Here is a 13615-nt window from a genome sequence, read left to right as displayed (position 1 = left end):
GCAAAGGCAGGTCCTGTATCCCCCAAAGACATCCCTTTGGGACTGGGCTTCCATGTAGCCCCACGTGCACCCCATGGGTGTTCTGTTGGGCAGAGCAGGAAGGGGAGCCTGCAGACCCCATGCTGGTCTCTGCTACACAGTCAAGGGTATTACTGAATTTTAGAAACGAGCCAGTTCATGAACCACAGAGCTAATGAAGCTTGGTGTCTTGATATTTGGCTTCTACCATGGCTGGTAAAGCACCAGTTCTTTTCCTGCCCTTGGGATATTTCTCATGTCTCTTGCCTGTGTAATTTATCTGATATTTAACACTGGTTGACTGTTCCTCCCTGTAGCTTTCTGCTCAGTGGGGAAGCTGAGTTCCTGTCTTTTTCCTGTTCCCTGGCTGTTGTGAAGTTCATAGGTAGTTGATACCTTTAAGGTTTCTATCAACTGTTAAATCTAGTTGAAACTTATCAGCTGGGTCCAATGTTATGGCAAGTGTGGGGTAGGCAGTTTGATGGCAAAAGTTTTGTTATCTTGAAAAATTGAATTATAAGGGCTCCAAAAACCATAAGAGGGTGGGACTGGAGTTTGAATTTGATGCAAAACCAGAGCTCTAGCAATGAACAGCAAAATAAAAAGCAAATCTAACCAAACCTTCCACCCTGATCTGTGCAAAGATGCTTAAATAATTGATGTAGAGGTGTTGGCTGGTCCAGCTCACCTCAGTGCTTAGCTATCCCCAAAAAGCAGCTGGAAAGTGAAGGCTGTGCCCTGACTGCCCACAAGCACAATGATGCTTTAGGAATCAATTATAAAAAAAGGCTGTTGATTTCTCCCATCTTTTTGAAATACAAAAGTGAACTAAATCCCTTGCTCTCTAAACCCACCTCCCCACTCCAGTCCTCCAAAAAGAGTAAAATGAACCGAGGTCAATTACTTTTTCAGTTTCCCAGTGCCCAGAGCTAGCTGTCCCAGTCCCACCTCATCATCTGTCCCTTCCCATTCTACAAATCAGACTTTTGATCTGACTCCATGTGAAATTGTTAGCAGGGTTTCCACAGACCGAAGAGAAGGTGGTGGGGCTGAACATTAGCCGAGTTGCTTGCAGGACAGTCAAGGAGAGCAGTTTCACCAAATCTAGCCCTAGTGGCACTTTGCTTTCTCTCCCCGCAGACTGCACTGCTGGGTCCTGTGGCAGTCTGCAGGGAGAGTATTCGTTCTGTGCAGCTGTGCCTTGAACAAAAACCAGAATTTCCTCCAGAAAGTCACAGCTAACGGGATCGTAACATCCCTTCGTAAGGCCCGTCAACCTACAAGGGAGAAGAGGTAAAGACTAAACAAAACCTCTCACCACGTGATTGCTCTTTGGCCAGTATGGAAGAGGAAAGGCAGAACCATGCATTGGTGAGGTTGGCCTGAGCAACAGGGGCAGTTGGGCAGATGCTGCCCAGCTGACCATTGCCTCAGACCATGAGGTCTTGGCTGACAGGTACAGATGTGATGTGGGGTCATCAAAACCGCTGTGGTGCTTTCCATTGACTGCTGTTCTTCTCAGAGGGGATGTCGGGGCAAGGCTGGTGTTTGTCTGAGGGCTCACCAGCACTGCTACTCTGGGGAAGGAGGGTATAGCCAAATGGAGACTTTTCTCATTAAAGTTGTCCCAGTAATACTTTTCTGCTTTTCTTTCCTGACTAGCTTCTCTTTTGTCTCTAGAATGTGGCTGCCCTTCAGCATTGGTTGAATGATTGTCTTATCTCTATTTTATAAACCCCTTAGGAAGAAAGATCTTAGAAAACAGAGGGTTTAATTAATAATCTTTGTCATTGCTTCATTCCTCACTGTTGGTTCCTGCTTTTGCTGTTCTCTGTAGAAGGCAGTGGCAGTGGTTGCATTGGTGACTGCACACAGCTAGGCTTTCAGATCAAATTTGGCATTGACAATGTCAGCCTTGGAGCACTGGGACATGTTATTGACAGTGAGAGCGAAGTGGAGTTCAAAGGCGCCTCGTGGGACTAACAGCATTCTTGTATTTTTTTTTAGGAGCTGTCTTTTTCAAACAACTCTGTTTATTTCTGGTACTCTTCTCCTCCCCAGTAATTTTCTTCTAAGTTTTGGAGCCTTTAAATTAGGTCTTGGAGAGAAGGTCCACCACCAGAAGCTGTTTCTACCCGTGCCACTCAGTGGGAGACCAGGCTTGCCCAAATCAAGTACCCCTCCTCTGCTATAAGAGAGCTCCTTCAGCTCTCATGGAAAGTGTTCCTCTGGTCTCTTGCTGCTAGGAGGCTCTGGAGAGTCACAGGGTTCTGCAGATTTGTCCAAGGAAGAAAGAGATGATGATGAATAGCTATACATGCTGTGGGTTTGCAAGGCTCCTGGTGCATCCCTTCCCTTTGGCACTCTTAGCCCCCCCTGGGTGCCTCAGAGCACTGTAATTCCTGGCACTGTATAACCTGCCCCTAGAAAAAGCTTGTCTTAAATGCTAGGTATTGCTGACCACCTGATCACTGGCCTTTCTGCTGGTTATGGCAGCCCCTGGGGCTCTGCCTCTTCGCATCTGCAGTGTCTGTGCTCTGTGCTGGCCTTGTTTTCTCACCTATGTTTGCATCTCCCTTGCAGGTCTGGATGGATGCAGGCACTCAAATCTTCTTTTCGTATGCAATTTGTCTGGGATGCCTGACAGCTCTGGGCAGCTATAACAAATACCATAACAACTGCTACAGGTAACTGGAGCACGGCTCTGCTGCCTAGAGCCTTCCCCTCCCTGAACATCAGTGCACATAGGCTGGTGAACTGCTGGAGGCTACTGGCTTCTTGAAGTGTTGTGTTTTCTGTTTCTACTCAAGGCATAAGAAAACTCTTTCCACGTGTTTTCTCCCCAAATCCAGCTCTCTGTGCTTTCTACCCAAGGGGACTTTCTGTCCGTGCCGTGGATGACAAATCCCCTCTTCCACAGCAGCTGAGAGCCAGCAAAGTCAGATCCTCTTTGCTAGTTGTGACCCCAGCCCACACCACAACCTACTACATGGGTGCATGAGTAGCCATAGGGGAAGCAGAGCTGTGAGATCTTATGGCTGGAGTCCTTTCACCTTGTGATTTATCCTTCCCAGGTTCATTTGGACCTAGTGTCTTGCACAGCTGTCAGTGCTCTGGGTTCCTATGTGCTATCTATGGTCTACATACAAACCTGCAGATATGGCTTCTGTTCCTTGTGTACTCTCCCCATGCTGGACTGCCCTTGAACAGAGATGGGCCAGGTTACCAAACAGAATCAGGCTGTCAGGTTGAAGTGGTCAGGTGAAAATAAACTCATTTTGCTGTAGATGTATCCAGCATCTGCAGTTGCATTCCCAGGCGTAAAATGCTAGTGTGAGGGGAAGAGACGACCTCTAGGTAAAACTACCCACCTCCTTTCCCACCCTTTCTCTGCTGGCTGTGTTGCTCCTGGCACTGGGTTCTCCCCCATCTTTTAAATTCAAAATTGTGGATGTTGCCATGGAAGGTCCAGGCAGACCGCTGGCGACATAGTCCTTGTTTGGCATCTTTCTCTTTTTTCACCTTAGGAGAAATTCACTCCTGCTGTAGGAATGCCTCTTCAACAGGAGCTGGGATGAGACTCCTCTTCCTTTTCATGTCCCTTCTCCCAGATGCAGTTTTGAGAGAAAAAGCTGTAGGAAAAGAAGAAATAATGGATGCATCCGTGGCCTGCTGCATGTCCTCAGGCATTAGCCCTTTGCATCTCCAGTCTAGATGCTCCAGTCTAGCATGGAGATGATGACAGGGGCTGCTTAGCAGCAAGGTTGTAAAAAGCTTCTGTAACTGCAGCTGAGAGACGCTATAGAAAGAGGAGAGATGTCTGTTTGTACACAGACCCTTTACACTACTTGGCTTTGCTAGGGAAATTGTTCTTAGTTTTGGTGTCAAACTTCTGACCAGCCTGTTCCCAGGCATGGACCCAGTTTTAATGAGTCGGTCCTGTGCTTTGCACCCTTGGTTTGCGTAGGAAGACAGGACCAGGCTTTAACAGGGCAGAGGGACACCAGCATGGTGCCCCACTCAGTTGTCCCAGGCCAGGTGTAACCTTTGGTGACCTGGAAGAGAAAAAGATGCGGGCAGGAGGGACCATTGTTCGTATGGCAGCAGTCCAAGATGGCACTAAATGGCATAGACCATTTCTCATTTTCTGGGACAGTAAGGGATATCATCAGGTTTCCCTGGCTCCCTTTCAGGTGAAAATCTGGAGAGACCTCTTTGCTCTGGCCATTCCCTGCACATTGCCCTCCTCCACGACACCCCTTCCCACCTGCCAGATGACTGGAGAGCACCTCCCAGCCCATCCTTTCCGAGGAGGGCTTGACCTGTTGTGCATACATGCGGGGAAAAGAGAATATAATTTGAGTGGAGACCAGGCGGTTTATAGCAACCGCAGAAATGAGGTTCTGGTGTGAGCTTCCAACTGGGTTAGCTGAGCTTGATGGAGCATGACCCTCCCGTTGCAGACCGTCAGTAGATCTAGTTAATGTGCAGGGAGGAGCATGAAGCCCCCAAAATGCTAGATACCTTCAGACTGATACAGAAAATCACACTGGATTAGCAGAGTAGCATTTAATAAAGTCAGAGCGGGCCATGAAATGCCAGAAGGGGTGCATTCAGTTTGGTTCAGAATATCTCAGAAAAATGCTGCAAATGTTACTGTTGTCCCCAGGGTTGCAGTCACAAGAGGACTAGGGAGACTGGAGCATGAAAAGGAATTGGATAGATAAGAGATGCTTAGTTTAAAGAGTAGATGGATGAGAATGAGATGAAACAGAGACAAAAGGGAATAGATCAGAGAAAATAAATTGGATGGCTCTGTTCATCTTTTTCTCATAATGCGAGGACCAGGAGATATCTAGTAGTGCTGAGAACCAAGAAGATTGTAACTGGTCTGAGAAATCTATTAAGGAAAAAACCCATGCCCCCTTCTCACACAAAAATAATCTCTGGTACTCTCTGCTACAGGAGGGACCAGGGGAGAGCAAGGAAAAAACCAAAAAAATCAGGCATTTAGATGTGTAACAAGACTATCTCATGAGCGAGCAGCTTAGGTGAGGAATGCATCTTATGCTGTCCTTGGACAAGGCTTTCTCTGGAGGGTCTTCTGCTGTGCTGCCCACCCTGGGGCATCCTCCTGCAGCTCCTGGTGCCGAGCCAGGCTGTGGAGGAGCTGGGAGCGAGGCCCTGCTGCAGGCACAGTGGCTGGGGTGGGAGAGCAGGTGCTGTCCTGGGGAGGCTGCCATGGGGTGTGGGTCATACCTGGATCCCTACCTGGCTGATGCTGTGCCCCCTTCTCCCAGGGACTGCGTGGCCCTCTGCTTCCTCAACAGTGGCACCAGCTTCGTGGCCGGCTTTGCCATCTTCTCCATCCTGGGCTTCATGGCAGGGGAGCAGGGCGTGCCCATTGCCGAGGTGGCCGAGTCGGGTGAGTGGGGCTGCAGTGGGATGGGGCCACGGGGGTGCTGCCATTTGGCCCCCCTCAGCAAGGGGAGCATGCCCACAGGTTGCCCACCCTGGGGCAAACAATGTTGCAGCTCCAGGTTCCCATCCTGATGGGCAGGTTCTCCTTTCTGCCTCCAAAAACCACAGAGAAACAAATGCACACTCATGAAATATTAGGATGCAATGGCCATGTCTTGAGGTCAATATAAGCTGCCTGTTAGGGTTAGAGTTCGGCAGCTGCTGTCTCTCAGTGGGGGGGCGAGATGCCTGCATGTCATATGCCCAGGCCTATGCTGTGCTCCCCTGGCCTCAGAGGCTTTAGCTGGCTCCCAGCCCTTGCAACGGTGATGCAGCCAGAGCTTGCTGTCTCCCTTTTCCTTGCTTTCCCATTGGGCTCCTCCATCCCTTGAGGAGCCTAGGTTTTGTGCTCATGCTGGTATAACTGTAGCAAGAGTCTGCATGACTGCAGGCTGTGCCTTGGCCGGGTGGCTGCCTCAGGCAGGTCTGTACCAGCTGTGCCATGCCACTGACATGCCACTGACATGCCACTGCCTGCTCTGAATGCCCTTCTCCCCACAGGACCTGGCCTGGCATTCATCGCCTACCCTCGGGCTGTGGTCATGCTGCCCTTCTCCCCACTCTGGGCATGCTTCTTCTTCCTGATGGTTGTTCTGCTGGGACTGGACAGCCAGGTAAAGGCGCAGATTCCCTGCCAGACAAAAGCCACCGTCCCTTTGGGGCAGGCTTGAATTTGGCTGAGGTGGAGGCAGCAGGGCTGGGGAGCTGGTCAGGACAGGCTGATGGAGGTGGGATCTCTGCTCTTTGCAGTTTGTCTGCGTGGAGAGCCTCGTCACAGCTCTTGTGGACATGTACCCCACCATCTTCCGCAAGAAGAACCGCAGGGAGACCCTCATCCTGCTGGTTTCTGTCCTCTCCTATCTGGTCGGGTTGGTGATGCTCACAGAGGTATTTTGGGCTCAGATCACCTGCGCTGTGCTTGCTGGGTCTGAGTGCCTCCCTGGCAGAGGGGGGCCTGGTGGGTGGTGGGGTCCGTGCTGGGGCCAAGCGCTTTCTGGTGAGCCCCATCCTGCTGCACAGTGCCTGGAGGAGGCTGCCCTTCCCTCCCCATGGCATTCACATTTTCCCTTCCAGCCTTCTCACCTCTTGTGCCAGTCACAGTCTTGACACTTCTCCTGCCAAGACTGATAATTGGAGCTCTGGGCAGCCCACATATTGGTTACAGATTTATCTTTGCACAAGCCAAACTTTTACAGCTGTAGTCTGTTGCATGGCGAGGGGAGCGCCTTTGTCCTTCTCTTTCCTCCTGGACGGAGCTACATGAGCACTTGATGTAAGGAAACTTGGCGTACCTGAGTGTGCCCCATATCTATTACGCTGATTTTCTATATATTCCCCTTGTTGTGATTAATTGCCTGGGAGTTAAATTGTTCTGGTTTAAAACCTTTAACTCCTCCAGCAGTATGTGTGTGGGGATTGATGCTGCCATGATGCTCTTTGCATCTTATGTTTTCATTTGGGCATAATTTTGAAAAAGCTGCCTTCAATGTTGCACCTGCAGCTCTGTGCCTGGACATTCCTGCAGACCCATTTTGTAGACAGCCTTGCAGGCCTGAGCAGTGAAACAGCCAGGCTGCCAGCCTCTGGGCCCACAACAATAGGTACTTGCAAAACTGCATGCACTGCTACTTCCCTGGGCAACTTAGGAGGCTGAATTAAATCCGATGCATTGTGTCTCTAAGGGGGGTTTTTACCCTCACTTCCAGATACAAGAGTTGCTTTCATTTTGTCTTGTCCTAAAATATCCTCACGATCCCTAGCAGTCACTTGCCCTGCCCTGCCCTGGAATGAAGGGTTGCAGAGACTCCTGAGAGCAGTGCCGCTGCATATCTCCATCAGGCCTGGACGTGGCCTTTCCTGTTGGCTAAAACCCTGCCCCAGAGAGAGGAAGGTGCCTCCAGCTCTGGGGAAGATGTTGAGTGTTTCCTGCTCTGGCTGGAGCTCTTTGCCTGTGCCTGATTTCTCTTCCATCTCTCCTTCCCCACCTCACCTCGCTGCCCGCTTGGCCCTTCCCAGGGTGGGATGTATGTCTTCCAGCTCTTTGATTACTATGCTGCCAGTGGCATGTGCCTGCTCTTTGTGGCCATCTTCGAGACTCTCTGCATCGCCTGGGTCTATGGTGAGTATGAACCAGGGGTGTCCCCAGCTCTGGTCTCTCAGGCTCTCGCTTGGTCCATCTTAAAAATGCTGGTCCATAGCTTCTCTTGGCAATCGCTTCGCAGTGCAAGGCAGACCTCTAAACCCTTGTTTCAGTGCCCGTGGACTCAGCTAGTGGACTAGTAATGCCCCGGGGCATCTGCTTGGCAGATATCCCCAGCATGTTCCTATGTGCCCCTGCTTTTGAGGCCCTCCTTCCTTGGGGATTTGGAGCTAGCTGGGAAATCTTTTCCCAACCTGTGTAAAGAGGAGTATGAGACCCTCAAACTTTTGAGAGCCCTCTCTCAGCCTTGACATTCACAAGGGATGGGTAATACCTGGGTTTAGGTCCTAGCCTGAGAGATGCCAGCTGAGAGGCTGGCTCTGCTGACCCACTGGACTGTTCTGGAAGGCAAGGGGATGTTAGTCCAGGACAAAGACTGAAGCTGTCCACACTCCTGGTGAGCTACCCGACTGGGCTGTTGGCTATGCTGGAGTTACTGCCTCCTCTTCTGGGGAGCACCCAAACAGTGGTGAAGCAGTGTCCCACTCACCATCCTCTCCCCAGACATGCAGACCTTGCTGCCTTCCTTCCCTGGTAGCAGTGAGGCATCCTTCCGCTCTTCCGCAGGTGCTGAGCGTTTCTATGATAACATTGAAGATATGATCGGCTACCGGCCATGGTCCATCATCAAATACTGCTGGCTTTTCATCACCCCAGCAGTTTGCATGGTGAGAGCCCACAGGAGGAGGAGCTGTGGGGAGGGAAGTGGGCATAGTTGGGTGCCTCTGAGATATAGATACCTACCTATATACAGAGGGATGTGAATATGTATAGGGGGTTATGTGCCCTGTACTTTGGGAGCCTACTGTTCTGTGCTGTCATAGACAGACACATGGGGGCTGTCCTAGCAAAGCTTGCTTGACTGGCGTCTTCTCTGTTGCTGTCCTGGGGAGTTCTTTGTTACCATGAGACTCTGTGCAGGTGTGGACTCACCAGGAAGATCTCTCTTAGCTAATGTTGTTGATTTTCTTGCTCTTTCTCTTTGTCTCTTCCACCTTGCCAGGCAACCTTCCTGTTTTCTCTGATCAAATACACCCCGCTGACCTACAACAAGAAGTATGTGTACCCGTGGTGGGGAGACACCCTGGGCTGGCTGCTGGCCCTCTCCTCTATGGTGTGCATCCCTCTCTGGATCGTCTACAAACTGTCCACCATCAAAGGCTCCCTCAGAGAGGTGAGGCTGGTGCTCTGGGATCAGGGCATGGGCTGTGCTTCTGTGATGAAGTTGAGCCTTGCAGGGAGATCATTTGTGTGTTGCAGGTTAATTAGTAGGCAGCCTAGAATAAATCGATTGAATGAGTCCATTGCTATAACTGTCTGTTGGTTTTATTAAGTTCTGCCTGGCTGGAGGGCTGCTCCAAACTGGCTGTTGTCTCTTAGTGCCCTTTGTTTATTGCTTCTGTCTCTTTGCAAGCACCATTAGGAAAAAGTTCATTACATGGAGAGGATAAAGATGATCTCCAGTGTCTTGAGTCAGTTTGGAGGCTGCCCTTGACTGAGGCTTGGGTACTTGCTCTGAGAAAGCTCCAGATCCCATGAGCATTGTGGGCAGCTAGGTGTGAGTGGCCTGGGCCTTCCCAGCTCCCAGAGCTGCTGTGACCCATTGCTGGCTGCCCTGAACATGCCTTAGGAGAGCCAGGGACCTGGCAAAGCAGACCTTGCTTGAGACAGGCATCCTGTCCCTGCCACGGCCCACTGGAGGTTTCACAGACATCCTGATACACCAGGTTCCCACTCGTTCTCTGCCTCCTGCAAATGCTCAGGAATGGGTTGTGACAGCAATGGGCCCCTCATCCCTGTATCCAGCATGGACAGGGAGGAGTAGGCACAGCTGCAGGAGCACAGCAAGGGCCACACTGCATGACATGGAGGGTAGCTCCTTATGCACTTGCTGTCCCAGTTAAAGCCAAAACTGTGTGCACAGGCTCTCCCTTTGCAGTCTGTGCTGATGGAGGGGATGACCTGGAGGTACTTGGGCACCAACCTTTCTTTGGACTGCTTTTTAGTCCTGGCCTGGAGCAAATGGAGGACAGAGCTTTCCTACTGTGTCTCAGGTCTCTCACGTGCTCAGTGCTTGTCTTGGGGCAAGTGGTTCAAAGATGAGTTTACCCCCTCTGTTTCTGAAGTGCTGATTGTTCTTATTTGGGACACCTCTGGCATTTAAGGACCAGACCTGCAGCCTTGCCTGTCTGGCTGAATGACACCTGTGAGTGGAAAGGGAGGACCCAGGTCACCTTTTGTCCATGCAGCTGTGTTCAATGCCTGCCTTTGCCTTCCAGAGGCTCCGCCAACTCACCTGCCCACTTGAGGACTTGCCTTCCAGGCCGGGCACAGGACAGCCCCGTCCCTCCACCAGAGCTGGCCTCCTGATGCTGACAGAGCTTGAATCTCATTGCTAGGACCAGTGTGGCTCTCCCTCCCTCTCCCAGGACGGTTTCTGTACAGCCTTTACCATCTGTTGGATAATGCAAGGATTCTTCACTCGCCAAGGAGAGAGGGATTTCTGAGCTGAGCTCCCTTCCCTGGAAGATTTGAAGGGCTGAGGAAGAGGCTGCTGTGGAGATGGTCTGTGTGGAGTTAGCAATGCACCTTAATCCTCTCTCAGGAGAGGGCACTGAAGGGGCAGATCAAGCACCAGTGTTCCTGAGCATCCCCAGCCTTCTGCTGGGCAGACAGGAAGGACTGATCCTGGAGTGGAGAGTGCCAGAGAGTCTCAGAGGTGTGGCTCCATTGTGGACTTTGGGAGCTTCCCCATTCATTCCATTAAACCCTTGATTTTCCCCTCTAGATCCACTCTGTCTCAGTTTTGTCTCGCCAGCATCCCTTGCTCATAGCACATTAGGCGGGACGTGTGTTAGCGGAGCTGTGCCGGGCATGCAGGTCTGGATCTCTGTCGCACTGGCACATGGGTGCGGGAGGGTGGCCAGACAAGAGGAAGCTTGGTTAGGGTAGGAAGGAAAACAGGGAACAGCAGTTCAGAGACCCCTGTAAGTGTTAGGCCTGGGGTACCTAGGTGAAGTGGAGAGTGCAATGCCACCTTCTGCTGGAGCCATTGCCAGCTCCCAGCCTAAAGAGTCATCTGGCTGATGAGTCACTGGACTATTCCCAGGGTCTGAGAGAAGCGCGTGGGTTTGCCTTTTCTTCGTGCAAGTGAAGGATCGTAGGAAACTCTCCCTTGTTTCTGCAGGTCTATGTCTTTTTTGTGCTGACTGCCTTCCAGGTGCTCTAAAGGCAGTCATTGCGGTTTTCCTGTGTATGGAAGAAGGGCTGCGAGGTTGAAGCAGGATCTGCGTGTTATGTCAACAAACAGGGCCCCTTGTTTCCAGGCTGTTTGGGTAAAAAAAATAAAAATCAAAGAGCTTGTGCTTTAAGTGCTGTAGCCCCGGCATCCGAGGAGGGCAGCCAGAGGACGCACAACCCCGGGAAGCTGGGTGGCTCCCAGGAAACCCTGAGAAGCTGGAACCCGGGCAGAGCTGAGCGAACGGCAGAGCTGCTCGGCTTCCCGAAACGCACGTGGAGGCCGGTGGGCACCACGCTACGGCCAAGGCTCTTGGTGCCGCGGGAAGAGGAAGACGCCAATTAAAGCAATCAACGCCATTAGCCACAAGGTGGCCCCAGGACCTCACCTACCGCCGCGGCGCGGGGCCGGGGTCCCTGCGGGGCGGGCTGGAGGCAGCGGGCACCCGGCAGCGGGGTCGGGGTCCCCCGACCGCTGCCTCCTCTGCTTCGGAAGATCCTCTGAGCTGGGTGGCTGTTTGGCTTTGCTCGCAGGGTCGGTGGCTGCCTGTTCACCAGCCATAGGGCTGGGGAGAAATTTTCCTCCGGGTCACGATGACCCGGCTGTTCCTCCCACCGCCCGTTGCCCCCTGAGGTTTTTTGTGCAGACAGCTGCCTCCCACGGGGAATGGTGACCCCAGTTGTGGCGCATACTGGTTTAGATCTCTAGGCAATGGCAACTTCCTGGGCTTGGTTTTCCCCAGTTTAGTGTTGCTGCGACCTCGCGACCTGAGATGGGAGACAGGTCGATGATGGAAAAGGGTCACAAACTTTCACTCATTGAGACTGTGAAACTCTGATGAGCACCAAGCACAAGGGGGATTGCTGCTGGGAGGGTTTGTGATGGGGCAGATTTAACCTCCAGGAGGGAGAGCCCACTGATCTGGGATCCTCTGGGGTTTGATTGGTTCTGTTCCAGAGAGGCTGTGGAAACCTCATCTCATTGCCAGCCTGTTTTCCCTTATCGCAGCCTATTTTCCACAGGGACTCTGGGGTGGATGGGTTCCTATGCTAGGCTGCATGTACAACCATGGGTGAACCCCCTGTGGTCAGCCCTGCACCTCCTCTATCAAAATCTCAGCCACTGGATTCTGCACACCTCCCTCCCTGCCTCTGGAGAACACCGGGGAAGCCGAAGGCATAGGGCTGGAGAGCGGGAGGTCAGGGCTGAACTGGTTGTCACAGTTTTCCTGGGCAGCCTCAAAATCTCAGAGCTCCTGATTCCTCAGCTGCCACAGCACTTCATGGTGCTCATGTGTGAGCTGAGGGTAGGAAAGAGCTCAGAAACCCAGGAAAAGTCCCTTTTGGAAGAGACCCACAGTGTGATGGAGGATGGAGCCATCCAACAGCCCTGCCACTCGAATACAGTACTGGCTGGTAGAAATTACTTCTAGAAATGAATGAATGGAGTTCAATGCAGAAGTTTTTTTTCTGTTTGCTTTTTGTGTGAATCGTACTAGAAGCTCCAGCAACAGATATATTCATTCACATAATCCTAATCTTAAACAGAATTGTACTTTCAATTTCCAGTAATAGCTATAAGAAGTTTGGCCCACTGGGAATATATATTAACCCTAATAAAAAATAGTAAGTGTCCACAGCTGCTCCAAAATGTGGCTGATGTAGAAAGTCTGCTCAGCTGCATGTAAGCAAAGTGGGACTCTGCTGAAAGGCTTGTGACTTGCTTTGTTTCAAAATAGTCTGGTGTCCAGTGAATTGGGCATGTGGTTTATTGATCTCGTTATATATGAGCCAGGAAGTCTCCCAAGCCTGTGTTCCTACGTGACCCAATTGCTGTAAAGCTTTGGATGAGCCAGGCAGGTCTGATAAGCAAGAAAACCAAAGGTTTTGCTGGACACTCTTAAATAGATGTCTTTTTTCTGATAGGACTTTAAGACAAAGTATTGGAACCTGTGATGCCTGGCTTGAAATATGAATCAATTATATTCTGTATTGCTCGTTGAGAAGGTTGATGGACTAAATCCGAAATTAATATATTTGAAACTTCCAGACATGACATTTTTCACAGCACTTTTTAGTGCTGTGAAAACCCCATGGTTAGAGGGAATGTGAAGGGAATTTTTGTGAAATGCAGAATATGGTGATTTTGGCATATGGTGATTGTTCATGATTTAGAATATGATGAAAGGGATTTTCATTGCATTCAAGATCAGCCCAGTTCTCCACTTCTTGCAGTCTGTGGAATTTACCCCTACTCATATCTTCTCCAGGTGGGGAGATGCTGATGTCCCTTTAGGCAGATATGTGGCTGTTGGAAACTTCCCACCTTCAGAATCCAAAATCTGCAACTTAGTTTGAGAATTCAACCCATTATTTTCAGGAAAATTGGGATGAGATTAAAGACCCAGGGTTTTTTTCATGGTTGTTTTTTCTTTGTTTTTTAGTTTCAAATGAGAAGTGCACACAAAGATAAAGAAGTCCCTGAGATTCTGCCACAGGTCGTTAGTGCTTGGAAAGGATGGCTGACTTTTCCGGCCGCCTATCCGTGAAAACCAGGCTCTGCTTTTCTCATACCGCGGTGCTTACATCAATGGTGCCTGGGGAAAGAGTCTCAGCCCCCTGAGTGGGCAAAGAGATACC

At 50.8% G+C, this 13615-nt stretch overlaps 1 protein-coding gene across 2 annotated transcripts in view; it reads left to right on the top strand.

Moving 5' to 3' along the window:
• The window catches only part of LOC129203222 (sodium- and chloride-dependent GABA transporter 2), a 32907-nt gene extending 22388 nt beyond the window's left edge, over positions 1 to 10519 (top strand). For both annotated transcript variants that reach the window (XM_054817396.1, XM_054817386.1), the window contains exons 8-15: positions 2602 to 2705; positions 5319 to 5443; positions 6040 to 6152; positions 6289 to 6426; positions 7555 to 7657; positions 8306 to 8406; positions 8742 to 8912; positions 10018 to 10519. In XM_054817396.1, coding sequence (XP_054673371.1) covers positions 2602 to 2705; positions 5319 to 5443; positions 6040 to 6152; positions 6289 to 6426; positions 7555 to 7657; positions 8306 to 8406; positions 8742 to 8912; positions 10018 to 10137 — 975 coding nt within the window. In that variant the 3' untranslated portion in view covers positions 10138 to 10519. The remainder of the gene's footprint in view (positions 1 to 2601; positions 2706 to 5318; positions 5444 to 6039; positions 6153 to 6288; positions 6427 to 7554; positions 7658 to 8305; positions 8407 to 8741; positions 8913 to 10017) is intronic.
• Positions 10520 to 13615: the final 3096 nt, after the last annotated feature.

This window comes from Grus americana, chromosome 1 (assembly GCF_028858705.1).
Source record: "Grus americana isolate bGruAme1 chromosome 1, bGruAme1.mat, whole genome shotgun sequence".
Lineage (NCBI taxonomy): Eukaryota > Metazoa > Chordata > Aves > Gruiformes > Gruidae > Grus > Grus americana.
This window is presented reverse-complemented; position numbering and strand designations above follow the sequence as displayed.